This window comes from Neopsephotus bourkii, unplaced genomic scaffold (assembly GCF_033783945.1).
Source record: "Neopsephotus bourkii isolate Nb327-2 ecotype Australia unplaced genomic scaffold, CSIRO-AGI_Nbou_v1 NB_1749, whole genome shotgun sequence".
NCBI classification, from domain to species: Eukaryota; Metazoa; Chordata; class Aves; order Psittaciformes; family Psittacidae; genus Neopsephotus; species Neopsephotus bourkii.
This window is the reverse complement of record NW_026902223.1, coordinates 7,082,022-7,106,170: the sequence shown is the minus strand read 5'-3', so window position 1 is coordinate 7,106,170 and position 24,149 is coordinate 7,082,022. Positions and strand designations below refer to the sequence as shown.

General features: G+C 48.8%; 1 protein-coding gene across 1 annotated transcript; it reads right to left on the bottom strand.

Annotated features, from left to right (window-relative positions):
• Positions 1-256: 256 nt before the first annotated feature.
• CDRT4 (CMT1A duplicated region transcript 4) lies at positions 257-22,588 on the bottom strand. Its single transcript, XM_061377147.1, has 2 exons — positions 22,339-22,588; positions 257-723 (listed from the first exon to the last, which is right to left on the bottom strand). Exons 1-2 carry the CDS (start codon positions 22,445-22,447, stop codon positions 338-340), a joined length of 495 nt encoding a protein of 164 aa, XP_061233131.1. The 5' UTR covers positions 22,448-22,588; the 3' UTR covers positions 257-337.
• Between the last annotated feature and the right edge of the window lie 1,561 nt (positions 22,589-24,149).

Below are 24,149 nucleotides of genomic sequence, written 5' to 3'. Positions count from 1 at the left end.
CTGAGTCCTGTGTGTGCTGGGCTGTGTGGGCACACAGGCATCTCCATCTCCATAGTGTGCCTCTGCATTGCACCCTTTGTGGGGCATTTGCAAGAAGCAAACAGCAAGTGATGCGTGTAAAGCAAGTTCAATAGGAAGAGGTTCTTGTTTTCTCCAGCCCTGAGAGCAGACAAGCACAAAATGCAGCACCAACACCTTCTGTGTTTGTCTGCTTTCACTCAAATAGGGCTTTTAGGAAAGGAGTCACAAAGTTAAATGCTATTTGCATGCATAGTTTAATGCACTCCGGAAAACGCTTCAGAGCATCTTCTTTTCTTTGTTTCTAGCTGCACACAGATCATTTCTTCTTGCTGGAACGTGCCAAGGAACTACTTGGTAGCACACACGGAGGAGGTTTTCTTGCAAAAATAACCCTATGGCAACCACTTGTCGATGGCAAACTGCTCTCAGGCATGAGCGTTTGAACAGAACCCCTCCCATCCCTGAGGATGCTACCTCTGCTCAGCTTCGATGGCACTTGGGTTTCCTCCTCAGAACTGGTTTCCCCAGCTTCTCCGATTGTGTCTGCCTCTCCTGAGCTGCTGCAGGAGCCCCTTCTCCATTCATCCTGTTCAAAGAGCATCTTGACCATGGGGGCTGTGTGGGTGACGTAGGCAGGCTGTGGCCAGCGGCGCTGGATGAGGTGTCTGGGCAGACCGAGGTTGGCTGAGGGCATCTCGTGCTCTGGAACCCAAGAAACAGACACCATGAGGGCACACACAGTTATCTCCTGGCTTACTCCCTCTCAGGGAACAGGCAGAAAGAAGGATGCCGTTGGTGACAACAAGGATATTCTTTGGAGCCAAAGACCATTGCTAGGATCACTAATGGCTTGGCTATGGCCAGGTGGCACTAAGGGACAGCAGTGCCGTAACAGGTAACTACTCTGCATCAAGGCTTAAATAACCCATGCATGAAACAGATTATGTCCATCATATCTAGTTTTTCTACCTTTATCTCTATACCTAAGCACAGGGCATGATTGCATTGACAAAGGAGGAGCTGCAGTATTACACTGAGAAGCATAATAGGGAAGGAAAAGGGGTGGCATCAGCAGTTTTCATTTCTGCAGCACTGACCAGCAGCCAAGCTAACACACAGCAGGACAAGACCACACTGAAGAGCATCTCAGTCTCATCTGTCTGCTCTAAACCCCCTAAATCACTCAAGTCTGACAAGCACAAAGCCATAAGGTTGATAGAAATGCCTGGAGGGTTTAGGCTGAGCCCACTTGGGAAGATGTCTGTGCAAAGGAAGCTTCAAGGCAGAAAAGCCAAGGAAAAAGCATCATGCAGAGCAGGAAGATGCGTTCAAGTAGATCTTGGAAAGCGAGATAATCAGAATTAGTATTTTTAGATACAAGCCTTTTCACAAAACCAGCTTGTTTCCCCTTAGATGTCATTAGTCCTGTAAGAGCTACATAGCACAAAAGCAGAGTTTTGTCTCAAATACTTTACTTTGCAATAACTCTACCTGATGCAACAGTTAATTTTGACTGGTCAAAGTAGTAAAATGCAATCTTGGTCAATCAGATGGTAGGAAGGTCCTGCTACACAGGCTTCCCTGAAGGTCCGCTTCTGTCAAAGCGATGAACTTCCATGCTAGAGCATACTTAAAATGGGTCTGTAGCAAGCTCCAAACAGCAGCCTGCAGAAGAAGGAAGAGAGATGGAGCAACCACCCTCCAATTGGGCTTTTCCTTAAGCTATCCATCCTTAGAGTTTAAGAGCCCTACATACACGGCGAAAACAGCAGCCCTAAGGAAATGGGGTGACTCAGGTGCTCTCAAGAGTCAATGACAGAAAGCAACTGCTATGGAGGGCAGCAGAAGCAGAACATGGTCCTATAAAAGAGCAAGGGTATTTGGGTTACAGATGTGGAAAGCCTGCTTCACAAAAAGCTGCTAAATATTATTCTTTAGATGCTTCATGAAGCATTTCATACATGAAGGCCAGGAAATACTTGTCACCTCCATAGCCCTGCTCACCAGATGTCTCCAGAGGGGACAGCAGTCCTTTGTTTCTCCTCAGGGGAGAAAGATGCTTCAAGTGGGATTTACAATCCTGCCCACATCACACACACCTCCCTGCTCCTAAATCACTCAGGTGCAGGCGGAAAGCCTGGTCCTACCTCTCATTGGACACTGTTTTCATTTAGTTGGGAATCATCCTGCCTTTTTTCTCCCCTTCTCTCCTGCAGAGGATCAGTCCTTCATGAGCAAGCTATGGGAAACATAGGGAAACACCCAGAACAAAACCACACCAGGGTTTAAAGCTCTGATATTCATCTGGGATACCCAGGGTCCTCACCAGAAAAGCATGCCAACTTTGGGTGTTCAGAACAGGGACATGCAGGGACAGAGCTGCAGCCGCTTCTCCTAAGGTCCCACCACAACTCCTGGCTGAAGTTAAATACTCTATAACTCGGGGCTCTAAGCTTTGTGTTTTTAAAGAAACACATTGCTTCAGGTTACCTTTTGCTAAGCCTTAGGGACAGAAGGAGGAAGGAAAAGGATGTTTCAGTGGTTTCTGCACCAAGAAACACCTTTGCAGGCTCCCAAGCTCAAGAACATGCATCTCAGCCATAGCTGCTGCACGCTCTGCCCGTGCTGTGAATGGTGCCAGATGGTCTCTGGGTGTGCAAAGCATCAGGAATTTACTTTTCCATAGGCTTTGTTCCCGCTGAGCTCTGCCTTCCCGTGCTCCCCTGCCCGGCCCCTCCAGCTCTCCTGCTAATGCCCGCTGACGATAGCTGGTTTTCATCCTATCCCAATGGCTCATCCAGCTAGGACAACCCCATGAAGCTGATGGCCCAGATCAGCCAACGGGCACAGCCCAGGCTCTTCCCCAAGGTTATATATAGCAGCAGCATGACATGTTATCAGCAAAAGAGGAGTTTCCATAGCAAAAAGGTTTCCCTTCAATCATATTGCTGTGAAGTTGCACTGTTCTGTACCTGTGCTGTACACACACCCCACACACGCTGCTTTACCATCAGGAAAAACCCAAGTGGAAAGAGTTTGGCTTTAAATGATGAGCTTTCAGAGAGTGGCACACTCTGTGCTTAAAGGAAATGTTTATTTTGACAAGCTGAGATAGCCCATGTCTCTTCAAACGTCTGTTCTGACTCACCATTTGTGGAGCTCTTAACCCCTGTTACACAACTGGTTTACAGTGCAGCTCATCAGGCTGATGCGCACAAAGCAGCTACGAAAGGGTTAAGAAAGAAATCTTGTTAAAGAACAATTCAACTCTTTTCCAAGTGCTTTTGATGACTGGGAGCTCTGACTGAGCCTGTCCTCCAGAGACTGGAAACACAGCTTAGGACCTCCAGCATCAAAAGGAACGCACATGTGAAGACAAGTGAGAGTTAAAGCAACCTGGTGCATAAAACAGCGGGTCAGGCACCAGCCACCACTGGTGAAGCACAGAAAGAGCGGATCTGGAGCCCCTTTCCCCACTGTTACAGTCTGCAGCTCAGGTCTTTGTAAGATGAATAAACACAGGGGGTGAAGCCTGGGCACGCAGCCACCACACGGGGCTGAGCTGTAAATTCAATCCAGCAGTAACAAAGCCCATGGAAAGAACGGCGTGAGCCCCAGAGGCACAGCAAAACCTCCCCTCCTGTTCCTAGCCCAGCTCCAAACAGCTGTGAGATGGGTGCAAGGGACACGGTCACACCAGTACCATCAGCTCCTAACACCCACGTGGGTGAGGACCATGGTGAGCTGCTTCTGCACATAGCCCTAACACAAGATGTGCTGTGTGTTTTGCAGAGCAAACCAAGATCCAACTGAGCCCTTTACCCAAACAATTGTGCAGCGATAAGGCAATGAGTGAGCACAGTAAGGTGGTGGAATAGGAAAGGACAAGGTTTGCAATACTGAGATGTGGCGGCAGCCTCTTGCACACTTGGAACATTCATCTTTGCTGTACCAAGCCAGATATTCCCAGCAAAAAGAGTTCCTGATGGGAAGAGGCTCATTAAGCTCAGGGCAGGAGGACACACACATGCACTAAGTATGTATCCCAGTATTTCAGTGTTTGCACAGTGTTATTTGACCTGGATAAATACTGCTACTTATCATATATACCTGATTGGTGAGGGGAAAACAGCAGTGTGATGCACAGAGCCCCAGTTTGGGTATTTGACTTAGTGGGGACATTAGGTGACAGGATAAAGTTTGGATACCCACCAGGTGATTTTTCCTGTGTAGTTGTGGGTGCTCAAAAACCTCAGATGAGGCCACAAGATCTGCTTTCCACGTGGCCCATGCTGGGGTGCTAACACACACACTGTTGGATGCAAATCCCAGACATTCCTCCTCTGACCTTATCTCCAGCCCTTCCCAAACTAGCAGTGACCAGAGAAGCCCATGGGAGAGAAGACACAAGCATCACCCAGACCACAGAGCCTAAATCCATCAGCCTTCCCTGCATTACATCCCTGATGAGGTCACCACAGAAGTGACTCCTTCACACCAACAGCATGCAAGGAGACAGCCAAATGCCACAGCAGCACTGAGAGCTGAAAATGGGAATGCAGAGCACTGGGGAGAAGATGCCAAGGGAAAGCCCAGAGCTGACAACATCCCAGCAAAATGAGATGGGGTCATCAGTAACCATTTGTTATTTACAGCTTGTGCTTGGCTACTGGCCTGGAAGTGATTGCAGAACCCAGGGAGAAAAGGCTACACAACACCCCAGGAAACCTCTAGGCATGTCAGCTCCTCTGCTTCATAAGCACCTGCTAGTGAAACCTGTCTCCAGGATTGTCCTTGTAAAGGCTTTCCAGAGCAGGACTGGCTCAGCTTCTCTCCCATTACAGTGACTGGGTTGTTGCCTGTCTTATCCTCTGCAAACTCTGTCTGGGGTTTATCTAGAGCTGTCCACACTGCTTTGTTATCTGCTTCTGAACTGTTTCAATGGGAAACACTCCAGCACTCTCCTCTCGCATCCCGATGCCAGCTCAGCATCTCACTAGGATACACTGAGGAGTTCCATGATGGGGTTTTCACATTCCCTCCAGGCTGTGGTTTCCAGTAACAACCCTGACTCTAACACAGTGTACACCCTGATAACAGCATCAGGTCAGGCCTGCCACGTACCACCTGATGCAGCTGAGACAAGGCACACATCTTCCCAGACCACTGTCACAAGAATCAGCCACAAGAGCACCTGCAGACTAACCACTGGGAAACAGGCTTCCTCATGTAGAACAAAACCATGGCCATGACTGCCAGGACTTCCTCCCACCCAAAACCACCCATTTCTGCTTCCACTTCATGTTCTTCACCCTCTGCTCTTGCTGTCAATCCTTGACAGTCAGTACACTGTAAGAAGAGACTATCAGGTTCTGCAAAGCTCCCTATGCACATCCTATCCTGCACTTTTGTTGGGTCTTGAACTCAGTCCACATCCAAATTCACCGATTCTCTTCCCTGGGATAAGTAGCCAATGCCAAATATAAAGACAGACCCTGACTGAAGCAGCAAGACCAGACAATAGCTAAAACCAGCAATGAGAACAAGGGCATCAGGCAACCTCAGCTGCTTAGGTGCAACTATAAAGCCAGCTTAGTACTGCCTTTCTCTTGGGACAGTGCCCGCGTCTCCATCCTGATTGTGGGATGGATGGTACTGAGCAGGGGCCAAGTACCACATCTATCTAAGGTGATTAAAAACATGTCATCCTCTGTAAGAGAAAGGGTTAAGCTTTTTGGGCTTGTAAGGCTTTTTCTTACAAGGCCTAGACTGCAGCTTTCTAGCATTATACCCAAACAGACTTTCATTGTAATGTCATGTAGAATTTACCTGAGGGCAGCATTAAACTCAAGACATGGATATACAGTGTTTTACAAGGATGCAAGCTTTATACCTGCAACCATTCTTTCAGGAAATGCATTGCCTGTCAGACTTCTGCAATTCCCTCAATGTTAAAGGGTGGCAGAGGAGGACAGTGCCTCACACCTTTCCCACAGCCCTACAAAGGCTCTCCATCCTCACCCACAAGCAAAACAGAGCAGCAGCATCTCAGCACTTACAAATACATTCAGCCCAAAAAAGTCAATTCAAAAAGCCTCCTTTGTCCACAAGAAGGTGCCACCTCTGCTCAGCTTTGTGGGCCTCCAGCCTGCTCGGTCTGACCAGGCTATTGCATCAGATTCAGGTTGGTTGGGTACCACAACAGCACACTTCAGAGAGCGAGTTTAAAAGACCCCTCAAACATCAAGCCTTGTAAGTCTCAATGAAAACAGGCAATACCAGAATTTGAGCACAGAAGTCACCAACAAGAACTACGATTCCTATAGAATGGGGACACACGTGGCCAACTTTAAATCCAAACCAAATGTTCTGAGCTTTAAGGCATTGACAGTCAAAGGTCCAGATTTCTAACTGCACCCAAAAAAGCAGCACCACCAAAGCCAGCACTTCTATAGGCCAAAACTGAGATGATGGTTACAAAGAATACACAGAAACAACATCATACAGTGAGCACAGCTTTTCTTTATTAACCAGAACATAAAGCACATGCTAAGTTTTATTCAGGCTGACGATTAAGGTTTACTCCAATTGTGACATTACTATAAGTTCACTTTAAATTAGCAGGCTATGCTATATACCTGTCACTGTGCTCTGCTTCATGTTGCTCACTGTCTTTATCTCTTCAAACCTTAGACAAAGCTCTGTTGCTAAACCCCTTGGTCAATAAACATCTCCCTCATGACCTACAACTCTCAGCTGATAGCACACAAGGGAGCCGGTAGCAGGGAAGCAGCAAGGAAACAGCCACTGCTTGTTCTATTCTATTTTCTCCAACTACAGGTTGAGATATTCTGTGTAATGAAAGGAAAAATCATCCCAAGAGAAAGGAGCGAGGTTGCTTTTTATGAATGCCATTGAAGTCATAAAGCACCCAGCACTTTGCTGCATGCTCCAGCTCATGTGAGGCTTAATTCTAAGAGCCTTGCTGGCAGCGGGACAGGTTTCACACTCTTATATTTAGAGAGACTCGCCTGAAAAACAGCCAAAGCTGTCACTTATAAATCAGGTTGTTCTGACAGTGCCCAGAGCAAGTAATAAAAGCAAATGGGGGGAAATGAAATTACACACTGCAAAGGGAACTCTGAATAATAAGCTTTTATTTTGTGTTTTTAGAAGTTCACAATAATTACAGCTATTTTTTTCTCTGTCTTTCATTCATTTTTAAGCCAGCCCCTGGGCCCCCAACCTCTGGTTCCCATTCATTTGGCTTTGGCCATGTGGTTCCCATATTCTTGGCTGGGGTACACTGGCCTGCAAGAAGAAACATCTCCAAAGGCTGGGGTGGAGAAGCGACACTTGATTTGCTCTGGACATGGGAACCCCTGCAGCACATCCCTTCTGAGCAGCTTATAGGCACACTCATTCCTGCAGCATAAAGCTGGTCCACAGGACACCCGAGTCAGTGGGAAGGGTCTTGCCTGCAGCAGGCTTGGCAATGGGGACCACATCATCTTCCGCTGACATGGGATTTCTCATTTGAACTGAATCTGTCTTTCCTACAACCAAATAGAACCATAGCACTGAAATCTACTGATTTAAGGCAGGAAGACATCAGCAGCTGGTGTCTCTTCCCTGTGTCATTTAGGGGGGACAGCATCCATTCCTCCAAGAAAGCTGACAAACTTATTAGTGCTGTATTTTACCACCTTAGCCTGCATTGCTGGAGGATCCTCAGGACAGGAATTTCCTGCCTCCAAGATTCCTGTCCAAATGTTTAACCTCTCAGCTTAACAACACAAAGAGAAATGAGTGCTACTCTGCCAGAAGTCAGCTTCAGACTTCACTGGTCCTGTACTCCAGTTTGCTCTCATCTTCAACAGGATTTTAATCTGACCCTCAGTAAGAAGGCAGATGGAATGGCAATTGCAAAACGTACTGCTGGGAACCAAATAAAGCTGATGAAAGGATAAGAGCAACAAAACTACCCTTTATTCATTCATTCATCTGATGTTACTGTTTGAAGTTCTCCATGAACTGCTTCCAAGCTCCTCCCCATACATGTGAATTGGGAAGCTATGCAATAAAGATGGAAAGAGATGATCACAGGCTCCAAGAGGGCTGGAGGAGTAAGAGGTCAATAAGAAGAGGCAGCAAGGCTATTTGGGAACTGAGGATCCCCATGACAGATCACAAGGAAGGGAAGAAACCCTGCCTGGGTGCTAGGGCCACAGTGAAAAGAGAGTGGGAGAAACAAATAGCTCAACAAGCGTTTCATTTCTGTTTATTCCAAGATAGGCTTGATGTAACATCACATAGAGTTACCAGGTGCCCATCCATTGCCTTCAAGGGGCTTTGGATGCACTGGAAATTGAACCATGGGGTAAGACAGCCCAAGAGCAATTAGCCAGGTGGTACCATCATAACTATTTTCAAACACATGCTGAGGAGGTAAGGCACTAACCCATAGGGATGCCATCCCCTTCACCAGCCCAGATCTCCCCAGAGCTGCCTTAGCAAGCACTGTCCTAGTCCCAGATCCACCTTCAGTCACCAGGACTGGCTTCTACCCCCAGCGTCCAAGGTGGAACACAAGATAAACAAGCCCCAGTGTTTTCACAGCAGCAGCAGTTCACGGGCCCTGCATCCCTGAATTTCATGGGACGTGTTTTACAATGCACCCAGTGATATATCGGGTTACTCAGTTGAGAACAGGAACACGGAGCAGCACACGCGTGCGGCGCAGCTGAATGAACAATAACCACAGGAACGCTGCTGGCACTCACATTTCAGTCGAATTTGGTTTTACTTTGCAGACACAACATTACAGCCCCTTCTTTGATTCTGTTTTTTCTTCTTATAAGAAGGAACATGATAGAAAAAAGGTGGACTCTAGGATAGAAGTCCTCAGTGTTACACCCAAGACGCTCCAGTGTGTACATGCAAACAGCAACTGAAATAGAAGGGGCGGTTTCCCAGCTGCTCTGATCTGTGCAGTGCTATTAGTTTGACAGCCACTTCAACCAGGGGAACATCTGACCCCAAAGGGATGGGTGATGCTCTGGCAAGAGCAGAACACGATACTGAGCCCGGCTGGTGTAAACAGGGATAGTTCACCAGCCTCAGGTCTGTAAACAAGAGCTTGCCCCCTGCTATCAGACAAGCAGCAGTGCCTTGAATTAAAAGCAGTTCAAACTGTTCATGTCCTTCCAAACCCAGCCTAAGCTGCCTTTCTTGTTACTCTCTGGCCCACATCCCCCTGAGTAGTCCTGCATCTCTCCACCCGCACAAGCTCAGCCAGGAGGAGGACAAGGAGGCTGGGTTTTCCATCCCACAGGCATCACTGAGCAGGGAAATACCAAGCTGGGAGCAGGCAGAGCATAGATATTCAGGAGAAAGTGCTTGTTTATGTGAAAACACAAGGAGGCAAATAGTTGACATTAAGATTTCGGGGAGGCTGTGGGACTGGGCTATTTCTTTCATCCCTCACACAAAGGGGCCTTTATTGTCCTCACTGTAAAACAGAAATTATATTGAAGGGCCCATGGAATTTCTGGGCATTTTTCCCCCTTGGAGACTCAATGGCTCGCACTCCAAAGCGACAGATTAAGTAGGATGCAAAGGACAAGTTGTTCATATGTGGCTCTGCATCCACCTCCTGCCTTGCTACAGCCACAGCTCCCCCAGACCTTTCACCCTGAGAAACCCTTACTGCCTGCAGCAGCCACAGGGGCATAGCCCAGAAGTACCCGACCACAGTTCACCCATGCCTAAAGGAGCTGCTCCACAGCTCCCCATCCTTTATTCCTCCCAGCTCACAGGTTTTTCCACGGACACCCATTCCCTTTTAACTCTTGATCACCCCTGAAAAGAAGCCCCGATGCACAGAAAAGCCACCTCCTCCAGGAAGCAAGAAGAGCCCTTTCTGGTCCCCAACATCTGGCCATAAGCCATTCCTACAGCCAGTTTATGCCTCTGATCCCTTTGGGGCACTGCACATCCTCAGGGAGGACTTAACCTCCTTGTCCAGCGGGAACAGGATGACAATCCATGAGCAGCTGCTGTCTCTATGGAGTGTGGAGGAGGAAGCAGTGCTGGGGTGAACAATGGGCGCTTTGTCAGCCCAGGCAAGGGAGACACAACAGAGCAATAAACGTTACATGCTAAGCTGGTGGGATGCTTCAAACAGATCAGCTTGCTCATCCTTCACTTCCCGGAGGCCCCTGCAAGGAATTCTGGCATTGCCACGTCAAATCAGTGCTTAGCTCGAAGCAAACTTGTTTCAAACGCCCAACAAAGCTTTCCTACTGGTTGGAGCTCTTATTTCCCAGTTTGAGTTTCCCTAATAAATCCCAGATTGCTCAGCTTCCATAACACTGGCCTATGAGCTCAGGCAGCAGTTAACCCTTCGCAGCCCCAAATAACCTCCTTCTCCTGTTTTATTTGCCTTTTTCAGGATAAGCTGCACACTAGGGAAGGAGAGCAAGTACTCAAAGCCTGTGTACTGCCTTCCTATGGGAGTGCAGTATCTATCCCCACCCAAGATCCATGCCCCTGCAATACAGCACACACTTCTTTGCTTGTGCTACCTGTGCAAAGCGGTGCTGTGAGGAATGAGTGCAAGGAATTCAGCTTCATCTTCTGCACACAGTAACACCAGGCTATCACGGTGCATCACCCACATGTGAGACCCAGACACAACCCACCTAACTATTGCACCTAAGAAGAGCAAACTCTACAAAGCTCCATGAATGTGCACAGTGCCTGTTTGGGAATGGTGCTGTTGCACACTAAAAAACCAGGCAGTTTTCATCCACATAAACCTTTACCACAAACACACTTTCAGAGTAATTGGCAGCATTACCAACACTTTCTCTGTGTGCATGAATATTCATGAGGACATCTACAGATGCTTCGCACAAGCATGTTTGTGCAATTAAGCCTGAAGTTCTGCTTCCCAAAAGCATCTTTTCAAGAAAACCTATGAAATTCATTTTCAAAGACATGGTGATGATTTCTGTGATGAAATAGAACAGGTCAGAGTGTAGCATCAACCCACCCAGTGCTCAATGTTCGCACAGGGCTGTTTGTGGCAGGTAAGGGATGCAGCCAGCATCGCATCCCCACATCTCTGACCTCCTATTGCACCTTCCAGATGAGCTGCCTGGAACAGCCGGTTTTTCCACACTTCTTCCCTCCATCATTATAACACAGGCATGACACACTCCTGCTCAGATGGTGAGCACTGCTCCAGAGCTCTCAAAGCACTGATGGCCATCAGCACCTTCCAAACCTCTACAGAAACAGAGGCTCCTCGGTTCTTCCTTCTCCAGCCCTTTTCCACCCCTGGCTAGACCAATGCAGTGGGCATGACCTGAGAGGACCTTCCAGTACCTCACCACTGAAAGAAGCTCCTCACCCTTCCACACCGCCAGCTCTGTCAGGGAAGAGCCACCACCATCGCCACCCCCCAGCAAGCTCAGGCTGGCCATTTCCTGAGGCCACAGTGACCAATCTGCCCCAGTATGAGCATCCTGCCATGCTGCATGTCCTCAGCCTGATTGACTCCAACCCCAGCAACCTGAGGGGTTGTTATTGATGTTTCCACTTAACCCAGATTTCATTAAAAACACTCCAGTGTTATCCTATACACTATAGTCTCTCATAGCCCCCCCACTTCAATTCTGATGCTTATAAACACCCTGGTAATAATAAACCCACCACAGTAGAGCCATACGCCTCAAATCACAGCTAGAGCAACCACCTTGGAAGCCCTATGGGATGCTCTACTCTGGAGACTGTGCAAGGGCCAGGATTTCATGTGTTTATGAATAAGTACATTTGTAAAGACTGCATGGTTTGAGCTACACTTTGACTCAGCATGATGGTGCCTGGAAATGAGCTGGTTTGGGAAGTTATTTTAGTGCAGCTTCTGTTTTAACGGCTCTTGCAAGACTCCCACAGCTCACACTGACTAAGCAACGCAGCAAGCTGGATCTCCCAGAAACCTTAATGGCACATTTCACCCATATGAACACTCCCAGAGAAGTCAGATTATGTTCCCTATGTACAGAATATATCTCAGTTGGAGATTTAATAGCTTTCCTGCCCTTCTTCCCTCCATCAACACGTTATGACATAAGCATGACACTCCTGTGGTAAGTCTGCTGGAAACCCCACCTTAAATCCAGGTGGTTTTGGCTTTCAAGTCATATGGGGTTAATACTTTCATGTGTTGTATCCATAGAAATCCTCCAGGAATGCCATGGCACCTTTCCAAGTGCTCTGGCTGGTAACCCAGATGTGCCAGAGCAGGGAGAGCATCAGAACACACAGTGGCAAGGTGCACACCAAATAAGAAGGACACCCTGTGACAAGTCTCAAGGGGTGCCTTGTTTCTGATATCCAAAGGCCATGCTTTGGAAAGCTTTCCAGAGAAAGCTGTTGATCCCAATTCCCCAGCCCCAAATTTCACCCTCTTGCTTTATCAGCAACAAGCTGGTGGAAGTCATTGCTTTCTTGGTCCAGCATCACCCTGTTGATTCTACTTCAGGTGTCTGACAGTGGGGAAAACCAGAGCTGAGTCTTAACGCTATCGAAGTACATGTAATGACCATGTTTTCCCTAGTAATCATTTTCCTGAGACAACAGCCATGTCTTAGGAAAGGAAAGCCATGGAAGGATGGTCATTTTTCACTGCAAGATGACCATTTCAATGCAACATTTCCCAAACAGATTTCTCTAGCAGAAAACACCCAGTCTCTTCTGCAGGGCTCACATGCACCTCAGTGGTGATGCTCCAAGTCTTGTAACAGATTAAAGCATAGACATGGGTCCTGTCTCACCAAGGGTGCCTGCCCCAAGCTCCTCTCACACAGGGAACACAAGTATATGGAGTGATTTTGCATCAGGGAGGCTACAACACCCATGCAGTCACCTGCAATGCTCTTCCAGGCATCCTGCCACAGCTCCAACACCCCTGGTACTCCTAAAAGCAGTAGAAAACCCAGTGCTGGTGGTTATAAGGCACCATGGTTACTCTGCACACAGCAAGGGCTGGATCTGGGATAGATGCTATCACAAGAACGAAGGAAGAGGATGCAGGCTGGCAGCAGAGGCAGGCAGGGATAGCGGCTTTAAGTATTAGTCAGAAAGAGTCAAAAGTTCATGGTATTCCCACAGCAGAGAAGTGCTGCAAAGGCACTACCCTCAGGTTAAGGGCTTAAACACAAGGGGAATGATATTCTCAGCAAGGGCTTCCTCCTCTCAACAGACCACTTGCTCCCTCTCCATGAACATGAAACCCCAGGCAAAACTTGACACAAGGCAAGCCAAAACCCAAAATCCAGGTAGAGATCAGCTCTCCAGGCTGAGACCTCAATCACCATGGCCAAAGTACTCTTCAGCAGCTCAGCTTCATCACCCAGCAGCACGCAAACAGGGTCACACAGCAAACCCACGTTACACCAAGCATTTACGTAGCACCATGTGTAATACACGTAGCTGAGTTACATCCAGGATGTGCCATGGGGATGAGACAACCTCAGGGATAATACTTGGGAGTCTGGAAGCTGAGGATAAAGCCTGGTTAAAGACCAAGATGTTGCCCTGAAGCCCTTCCTCATACAAACAGCTCAGACCCCAGCTCAGAAGGATGCTCACAAGCCTCATGTGTATTCATGGTCTTGTTGAAGCCTGGCTCTGCCAAGGCTGAAGAGGCTGACACACAAGCAGGCACACTGTGGAAAGAGCATCTCAGGCATAACTAGAGCTGTCATCAGTCTGTGTTTCTCAGATGGCAGACAGGAGTGATGAAATTGCTGCTGTGGAGGAGAGCAGCAAGCCCCAGGGCATGCACTGCTGCTCCCAGAGGTCCTTCCTACCTCCTACCTTGGGTACTGGCCACCCAGAGCATCAGTGTCCTACATAACAACCAAGCACATATGGGCTATGGTGAAGGCAGGGATTTTCTTTACCCAAAATATTTTCTCCCACATTTAACACAGATTCAGGCTCAGAGAGATGCTGAAGCACAGCAAAAACTCCAGTCTGGGCACAGATGTGGCCTCACTTACAGACAGGTCTATCTATAACAGAAAATAAGGTATATTCTCGCTCCTCACAGCCTCCCTAATGCTTGGTTGTCCTCAAACACCCCCCAGCAAATGCCTGAACAATACAGGTTACAGCAACACAGCAAGGAGACTTGGCCCAGATCCTCACCCAGCATAAATCAGTGCTGCATTAGTGGAGCCAGAGCTTTGTGACAGCAGCAGATCTGGCTCAGGCTCAGCCCACAAAACCAGCTGCCATCAGACTAACGCAGCACAAATTAAACATCAGGTTTTCCAGTCGAGCTGTACATCAAAAGCAGAGCTCTGTGATCCAAGTTACAGGCACAGCTTCAAGCTAATATTTGCTTTTCCTTAATTACTGTGCTATTAGGCTCTGCAGTAAACTGCACTTGATAGGCAAGATCCTGCTGGCAGCCAGCATGAACTGCTGAAGATCCATTTCTATTGATGGCCACTGTTATCTAAAGCCACAACCACAGTGAGCTCTATCTGGCCAGTGAAATTCAGACCACCTTTCCTGTGGAAAGGCTCCTGGATGGGATCATGCATATTCCAAAACTGGGAAACACAACAGAAGTACCAAACACCACCAAAGGGTGCACTCTGCTGTTCAGCGAGGCCTTTCTGTCATGTAAAACAGCCATAACATTAACTTGAACATTGCTGGGCTTTTGACTTGTTCCTGCATCCCACAGGATCAAGAAGGATGCTCTGGGTCCCTGCTTGCTCCTCCTCCCTCCCTGTTTCACTGTCTGCAGTCCCAGTAGTTTCACAGAGAGGAAGCAGACACTCAGGGAAGCCACATATTTCCCTTTTACCAAGGCATCCTACAATGTGACTCAGCAAAACACAACACAAGCACATCACATGTGTAGGAACCCCGAAAGGATGGTGCAAGACTCGCAGGGTGCCTTGGATCCAGATCCAAGTTCAGCTTGATAACCCAGGGGAGCTCCCTGTGCTGGCAGGAGCACTCAGAGAGCTCAAATCCCTTGCACTGAATGGTTCATCAGCAACTCAAACACTGCCTTGGCAAGTCCCCACTTATGGCTGCTGGAGAAACCTTCTCCAGTATTCATTGGAATGGACATCCCCACTGCTGTGAATGGTTTCTCAGCTGCAAGCTGATCAGGGATGGTCAGTTAATATAAGAGACATCTCCTTTTCACCCAGCAGCCTGGTCTGAGAGCCAGGGTGATATTTGCTCACTCCCAGAGGGAGCATGAGAGATGCCACCTCTTTAAGGGAAAGCTTCCATCCATGTCATCAACAGCACTTCAGCAGTACTGACAGATGCTATAAAGAGCCACTTTGCCATAAGACAACTGGGACATGGCACTGGAGGTGGCAGCATGAAGCGCTCTCTGGTCCTGCCATCAATAGGCACAGTTTGGTACCCAGGCTGAGCTGCAGCCTGCATGCAACCTGCTGCTGGTCAAGGCATTGGGATATAAATTCATCTCAAACAGGAAAGAACCTCATGTGGCTGCAGTGTCAAGCAGATGAGGACCAAAGGATGGAGCTACTTTTCCATGGGTTTCCTGGTAGACCAAGACAGCCATGAATATCAGCTTCCCCACACCTCTGTGGCAAGAAGCAGGAGGCAAAGCTTTCAACCAGGCTTTTTCTTCCTTCCTTTTCTACCCAGACCAGAAGCAATGCGAGGCAAGGATTACATTTAGCTAACAGGCCCCAACCTCTGCAGCACATCCCACCTTGCTGCATGACAGCCCCCTTTTTCCAGATGGATTTGGAAGCACCATGAAGGAGCTGTGCTGGCAAGCCACTATCTCTAGCAGTGGCCACAAGGAATTTCACTGAGCAAGGGGTCAAGCTTCTGTGGTTTCCAATACTTCCCTTTCACAGGGCAGATTCTAAGTCTTAACGCACTTGATTTGCAGTGATTCACAGCACTGCTGAGGCTGGAGGCACCTCTGGAGATCATTGCTCCAACCTCACAGCAGGGGCAGTGGCAGCAGGTTGCTCAGGACTGGTCAGATCGTGTATAACTCAGAATGGACTCTTCTGATGTAACTTTAATCATGGAAAAAACAACTTTCATCCAAAGGCACTCAGATCAGGCAATATCCAACCTCCACAGCAGTCATTACTTGAGCTGGCTGAAAATGGCTTGGGAGGGAAAGAACTTCAGCTCAAAACTATTTCGCTGGAATAAATCTGCTTTTCAAAGCTGTTGCCTTTTTGACAAGATGAGAAGCTCCAACTGGAAAAGAGCCACTTTGCATCAAAAACCTGATCAGGCAGGAGAAGAGTTCGCCTTTCACTTAAAACCATCTCAAAATGGAAAGTTTGCACTTTGTCATGGAGTCCTCCTTAGCACAGGAAAACGTTTCCCAGCCAGCTCCATCCATTCTGATTGGGTTGCTCTGCCAGTGACACCATGCCTCAAGGCACAGCATTCTATGCTCACCCCAATGTGCCTTAGCTCCTGGCTGGGGTTCTGCACAGCCCCAGACTGCCTCCCACTGAGCAGCGCTTCACTCCAGCTGGACACATCATTGCCCAAGTATTTCCCCATCTCCAAGCCAAAAGTATTGCTTTGTACACTAAAATCCTCGCTCCAGTGATGCCCAAGCCCATGTTTTGGCTTTGCTGCATTCAGGGTTGCAAACCCCAGCCCTTCATGAGCACCCTGGCCCTTTGAAATGGAGCAGGAGCGGACAGACAAGGTCATCTCTCCACTCCAACGTGCCTGTTCTGAGAGCCCAGCACACATCCACGGCACACCCCGCATTCCCTGGAGATGCCATGCAGGAGGAGCAGGGTGTGTGCGCGCTCCTTTCTGTCCATGAGCTGTTCTGCATGCAGCCTGCAACGTGAGCCAGGGGCTGAAATAGCATCTGCTTTTAGCAGGAAGATGCTACAAGGCTGCGACACCCGCCTGCCACGCCAGAAATGTGAGGCGGGAATGTTCAGCATCCATTCAAATCAGCCTGGAGAACAGGAATACCGGGTCTGTACTATTAATCTTCCAGGGGAAGAGAACATCCCCTCGGCCCACCCTTAGGAAAACCAGGACACCCAAGAGGGAGCTTCCACATCCCTCCCTCCTGAACAACAAACAGAACAAAGGTGAGGGCATAAAAGGAAACCCTGCATGGCCCCAGCACCAAATACAACTCGGGAAGGGGACAGTGCCTACAAGCAGCAAAGCCTCTCCTGCACTTGGGTTGGTTTACCCACATGGATTGTGGCATTGATTCACTCAAATGACTTTCTCAAGTGATTTAGCTATAGCAGATTCTTCTGAATGTATTTCCCCCCCATACAACTCACCACAGCTTCCCCCAGCCCCAGAGCCTGCAATGCTGCTGTCAAAGCAGGCTGCACACAAGGATAAAGGTTTTACATGTCCAGGAAAGAAAAGCCCTCCAATAGTTGTGGTTGCTCGGTTATGGCAAGGTTTGTGTCTTTGAATGACCCAAGTGATGGAGGTCACTTGGAGCAACCTCCTGATGAGTTCATTTTCCTACATGTTAACAAGCCCTTGGCCTGAACAAAGCTGAAGGAGAACACCACAGAACAATTTATCCATCTTAAAAGGCAAAACGCAAGCCCATAGATCCATCAGGAATGCCAAAGGAGCACAGCAGAACAACCCCACAAGCGCTGGCTTTGGGTTCGAGCAGCCCTTCCCTAAGCAAACCTTTCCTTCATGATCCAAAGCTGGAAGGTCAGTTTTAACTAATGAAGCTGTGAACAGCTCTGACAGCAAGGAAAGAGGCAGAGCACTAATGCCACCACTTGTGTGACCCTTCCCATGTCTGCCATCTGGGATCACTTTGTCAACGCTTTCACTCAGCACAGGAAATCCTCCCCATCTTTAGACCACATCTCAAAGGGGAAAGCAGCCCTCACCCAGTCCTAACAAGCCAATGACTGAACCTCTGCTCACTTCAGTGACATGGTTAAGCTTTTAGGCCGTTGGCTACTGATTCAATGTCACTCAGCACTGCTTTTAACCACAAGCTGGAGATTAGGCACAGGTTTTGCTCAGAAGAGCACAAAGAGCACACCTAATCCCAAAGAGACCTTCGCAGGCATCCGAACCAGGACGCCCTGACTCAGTGCACACCAGTGCAGCTGTAGAGCAACCCCTTTGTACCCTTTAGATGGCAGCAACCTTCTCAAAGCTGTGGAAACACATGGATAAGGGGGAAAAAGATGCAAGTCTGAAGGTCACGAGGTGAATCCAGGTGAGGAGGTCAGGAATAGAGCTAGGCATGCACAGACATACACTTCCCAGATACACAGACTTGAAGGCTGCACTGCTACAGCCAGCCGTGCCAAATAAAGGTAAGGTGATCTGAAATGATCTGAAGACATCTGTGGTGATTTCTAGAGCATCTGGCAGGGATCTTGTTAACCCTTTTCTGCAGATAAGGTGCTGCACACAGGCTGCTCCATCAGCAGGACTCAGCCCTGGACCCATCTGTTGCCACGGGGCCAGAAGGCATCCACTCAGCAGGGCCAGAGGTACCAGCAGGACACACATGCTCTCACATTGCAGCCTTCAGATCATCATCCACAGTCAAAACCTTGTGCACTGCTCTTCTACAATACCCTCAAGGTATTTGCTTGCATGTTCCCTACATTCCTCACACATTCCTACAAGGAGGATTCCGATCAGGTTCCCAAAGGAAAGCAACTCCAAAGAAACCTGCACACCAGTTCCTTCAGAAACACAACTGCTCATCACTGAATTAAATCTTCCAGCGCTCCTTCCTGAGCCCTGAGCAAGGAAGTATTCCTGGAATCCCTGTGTAGCTGTCCCTGGAGAACAGCTCAGCCCTCTGCAGTGCTCTGCTCAGCCCTACTACACCCTCTGCTTCCTTCTGCCCTTCCATCCACTGCAGAGAAAATGAAAGCGAGAATCAGAACATGATCATCCCAGCATCTTCCCTTTTATTCCCAAAATAAGAGGGTAAAATCCAAGAACAGAAGCAAGGAGTTGCTGTAGCAGGTACCCCACAGGGCTGCCCTTCCCCTGAGCTGGTAGGGAAGAGATGCTTCAGATTGAGTGCTTCCTAAAGCTGTTTGATGCCAAAAGAGTTACCCTCAAACAAAATAGAGATCACTAATTCTATAAGCATCCAGAGGTTTGTGTTGCCAGCCATGACACACCCTGGGCTGGAGTTTCCTTAGCAAATGGTTAAGCCCTCTCCAAGATGCTGAGCTTCCAGAGTGAGGTTCCTTTCTGTTCCATCAGCCACATCCAGTCCATCACCTGCAGGACTCAACGCCATACAAAAGGCATTTAACTCCCCAAACCACTCACTGGACTTGGGATAATCCATGTTCAGAGGAGCAAAATCAGGGCATTTGGATCCAATTAGTGCTCCTAATCTGGCCTGAAAGTCATCCAGGGCTGAAGCTGTTCCAGCCACACATATGGCTTACAGCAGGAAAGGCACAAGTCCCTCGAAGCATCCTCTCCAGTGTGTATTTCACAACAGTGCTGCTCCTCACTCTACAAGGAAAACCACTCCTATGTGTATGATGTTTTCTCTCTCAGCAGAGCTGATCATGCCCTCCCTATAGCAACTCTGCCTCCTCTCTCCAGCCACACATTACCAAACCCCTTTGTGACTCTACAGTAAGTGTCTATGGGCAAGGCAGAACGTTAATTCCTCAGTTCTTCAAGCAGCAGAGAAACCCGAGGCTGCAGAAGGCCAGCAAGCTCACACAGACACCTCCCTGTTCCACAGCAAACGGTCCTTTGCCGCATCCGAGCTGCAGGAATGTCGCACCCCACCATAGGACACAGGGTGCAGTGTTTGGAGCCCAATGGGGCTCTCCCCATCCCACACCAGCACCAACCCAGCCAGGCTGTAAACACACCTGGGTCCCTGCACACCTGGAATCACTGCATCCTGTGTTCTGGGGAGGGAAAGGGTTCTTTGCCCTGTTTTAGCAGCTCCTCCTCTTCTTACATTCATACCCTGAGATCAGCAAATGATGCCAACCCAGACCCAAAAGCCCACTGCTATTCACGAGACACAGGCTGCACCCCTGTTTCGGTGCTGATTATTTGCCTTAGCTCAAGTTTACCTGGGATGCTCAGGACATCACACACTACAGAAACTCTGGTAGTGCATCCAGGCAATGTGGCACCCAGCCCCAACTGCTGCATGGCCCTGAAGAGTTTAATAGGTCCCTTTGTCATAGGGAGGAGCAGGATATAACATGGTCTAGTGAGCAAGTGTTAGGTGACAGAACACCACAAAGGAAATAAGTCAGGTATCTCCTACTACTTCACTAATAGAACTCCAAGTTTGTGGGGCTCTGCCTCACCTACTTGGGTCTCATGTTGGGTCTGAATTTCAGATGGATCAGAAGATTTAGGTCAAACCTTCTATTTCCATCCAGTCTGTGGGAAGATGCAGGAGGACCAGAGGCTGGCTCTTAAATCCAGATAACCAGCATCAGCCCCAGGTGATGTCTAACAAATGAATGGGAATAGCTCTGGATGGGTGGAGGAACACCCAATACCCCAACTACCTCATGCTACCCCATGGTCACCCCAGGATAACTTAGAGCAGCCTCAAGGACAAGGGAAAGTAGCGAGAGCACCTTGATTTCCTCATCATGCTTCAATCCCTTTTAACGTGACTCCGGGATGTGTTTTTCCACTACACAGAGTGCAAAGGGAACAGACCCTCCTTTCAGCCAAACCAGCCAGGGCTGTGCTGAACTCACCCGAGCCTCTACAGTTACTGACTCCAGCTCTGTCCAAGCCAGACCACAAAGGCACAGGAGGAAGCAAGGGCCCATCCAACAGGTCACCGGTCCAACATCTGCTTTCCATGTTCCCCTGGGCAGGGCTCCAAATGCATAACATCCACATCTGCCTGTCTGTCTCCATACAGCACAAGCCTTTGTCCCCTCCGGCGCTGCTGACCAGTGACCCCAGCAAAACTCAGCGGAGCAGGGTGAAAAGCAGCTCCCCAAGAAGCACACCTCATCCCTGGGGACAAAGCAAGGCTGCACAATAAAAGCTACAAGCGGAGCAGCCGTGATCCCCACCCAGAAGCAGGGCTGGGAAGCAGCAAAACCTCTCCAAGTACAAGCTAGCGGAGCCATAAAGAGCATCCCTTCACTGCAGCAGCATTTCTGCCATCCACAGCCTGAGCACAGCAATCAGTGCTGTTATAACCCCTCCACATGGGGGGCAACAGACACCTGCAGCAGGATGCATGGACAGGGTGGAGGAACCAGCAGAAATAGGTGCTCCACACTACAAGGGTGCTGAGGCACTGGTAGAGGTTGCCCATGGAAACTGTGGATGCTCCATCCCTGGCAGTGTTCAAGGCCAGGTTGGACACAGGGGCTTGGAGCAAGCTGTTCCAGTGGAAGGGGTCCCTGCCCATGGCAAGGGGTTGGAGCTGGATGAGCTTTAAGGTCAACCCAAACCATTCTATGCCATAATTCCATGCTCACTTAACATGTTCACTTCCTTCGTGCAGGTGTGCCCATCACACACACACAGGGGCAGGCTCTCATGCCTCTGCTGGTTGAAGCACACAAAGTCATATTTAATGTTCACGGTGCTCATGCTACAGGCACCGCACAAAGCTACCTGCTGCAAACACACATACCCTGGCTCGACATTGCACAGGCAGTGAAGCCTTAAGCAGCCAGCCCAAAATGAGCCGCTAATGGCTGTAATTAGCCACTGATCATACTCAACTGCTGGGACCAGTGGAGAGGGAACTTACACCTGCCCCAAGCAACTCAAGTGAGTGTCACTGCTTTGTGCTGAGCTGCCCATAACAAAATCCTCCTGTTTTCAAGTATTTCAGGGAATGCATCCCATTTCCCAAGGAGGCAACTCCTGACTTCACTGCAGCTGCAGAGATTCAGGGTGAAATGTAAGGTTCCCCCAGTCCCTAAGGGCATGCACAGGGAATGCTGACCCCAGCACAGTAACAAGCCAAGAGCAGAGCTAACCAGTTAGTTAAAGCAAGTTAGTCAAGCATTAACACTGATGAGTCACATTTAGCACAAGACAGCTCTAATCACAGTCTCAGTCCATCTCACCTTGGCCAGCTGCAGACATGGAGTTCACTGGTATTTCTCCAGTTTAAATTTCAACCCAGTTGATATTCAAGTTTATAAATAAGAAACAAATATAAGGAAGGAAACCAATGCTGGGTAAACTCCCACACTGGTGGTACACAAAAGCTGGCATCCTCTATGGCACAGGGCACTCCCCAGCCCTTACCTGCACATGGGTTTCTGAAGGTGTTGATAGAAGGTGCTTCCATCCGTGTCAGGCTGTTGAAGGCATCCTGTTCTGAAGGCTCCAGGATATCCTTTAAAAAAGCATCCATTTTTCTTACATGGGGCTACAAAGCTTACACCCACAAATAGAACATCACTTGATGCTAAGTGGCCAAAACACTTTGCCTCCTGCTTTGCTCCTCAGGGACACCCAGGCCAGGAGCAGCTTGCAGGAAGCTGCTTCACTGCCACCAAACACTGGGTTACTATAGAGACACAATGCAGCCACTGCTGCCTCACCACCCAGCTTCAGAGAGCCCTTGAAGTCAATGGGAGCCTGACTGAAAGGATTCCAATCTGGCTTCAGGTGTTAGACACTTCACTCAGAGCTCACTGCTTTAGGTAGCATTGGGCAGGATGCAAAGCCATGCATCTTAAAGCAAACACCACAATGAGAGTTAATGAGATATATTTAATCCCTGTCCTCCCAGTGCTGCACATACACAGGCCAGCTGAGCTCTACGTACCTGCTGTGCACACTGTTCACAGCCTTCTCCCTTACCCAGTGCATTTGGGGTTGGTTAACTAAATAAACAAGTGTCTAAAGGAAGGGGTTCCTTTACAGAAGGCCAGTCTCACCCACTGCAAAAAGTGGGAGCTGTGCAGTGGATACAGGCAGGGTTTGCCCACAGCCCCTGTTTTCCCCTTTCAATACCTGTTCTCTCTCTGTAAGCTGATTCCCTCAGCTCACCATTCCCCTTTTCAGGTCTCCTCCCCAATTTCCTGCCTTTACTTTCTCTTTCCATCCCCATTTCTACAGTTCTCAACCCAACATCTCCTGCCCTGCCACCACTTTCCGAGCCCCAGTACCTGGATGGGGGAGCCATCTGCTGTTTCTGCTTGAGGCGAGACAGCTACTGAACCCTAGAACACACTCAGGAACAGATCTGGCCATTGCTGGGTACTTATGACAACATAAAGCACCTCAAGCACCCCCTAAAATGGGAGGTGAAAATCCACCCCTGTTGCTGAAGGTGCCTTTATACCCTAAAGCCTCCTCCTCAATCAGTGCCACCAGCTGAGCATCACACAGCACACCCTGGGAAGGGGCTTTTGAATGTCAGGGGTATTTCTCCTTCTTTGATGAGCTCCAGCTGAACCAGCCAGCTGGTTTCAAAACTACCAGTGGAGACCCAGGAACTGTGTGCACTTACACAGAGCTCATTTCCTTAGGAAACAAGCCTCCAGTCATCCCTGTTGTCCTGTACAGGCTCATCTGTCTCTCCTAATGATTCTTTGACCCCTCACTGCCTACCCACAGGGGTGTTTGTTTTCCTGTGCAGCTGATGCAAGTCCTATTGTTATGACAGTGGTGGTACCGTATCCCCATCCTGCTCCCACACCAACACCACAGAAACTAGAAAGAGTCCTCCTACTTGCTGTGGTGCTGCTCCATCCATCCCTCTGTCCCTATACAGTTCAATTGCTGTCACCCTTCCCATAGCCTCAACAAAATACCCACATCCAACCCTCTGAACGAAACACCAGTTCAATGCCCAAAACAGCACATAGCCCCATGCCAGCTCCATTGGTGATCTGCTCCGTGCAGTACTTAGTGCTCCATGGATAATGGAGATGAGCCTTTTCAGTGGTTATCGCACCCATCTGGGTGTCCAAAGAGCTGGAATTAATCCCTTGCTCCATGCAGCAAACACACTATTTTGCTGACAGATTGGGAAGTTTAATTAATAACAGGGACATGTATTTAAGCCGCTCCAACCAAACAGGCTCACTTCATCAGATATGGTACAT

Coding starts and splice junctions, on each gene's coding strand:
- CDRT4 (XM_061377147.1), bottom strand. CDS start 22,447: ATGGATGCTTTTTTAAAGGATATCCTGGAGCCTTCAGAACAGGATGCC. Junction 724..22,338: donor CTTCAGAAACCCATGTGCAG/GTAAGGGCTGGG, acceptor CTTGGGTTCCAG/AGCACGAGATGCCCTCAGCC.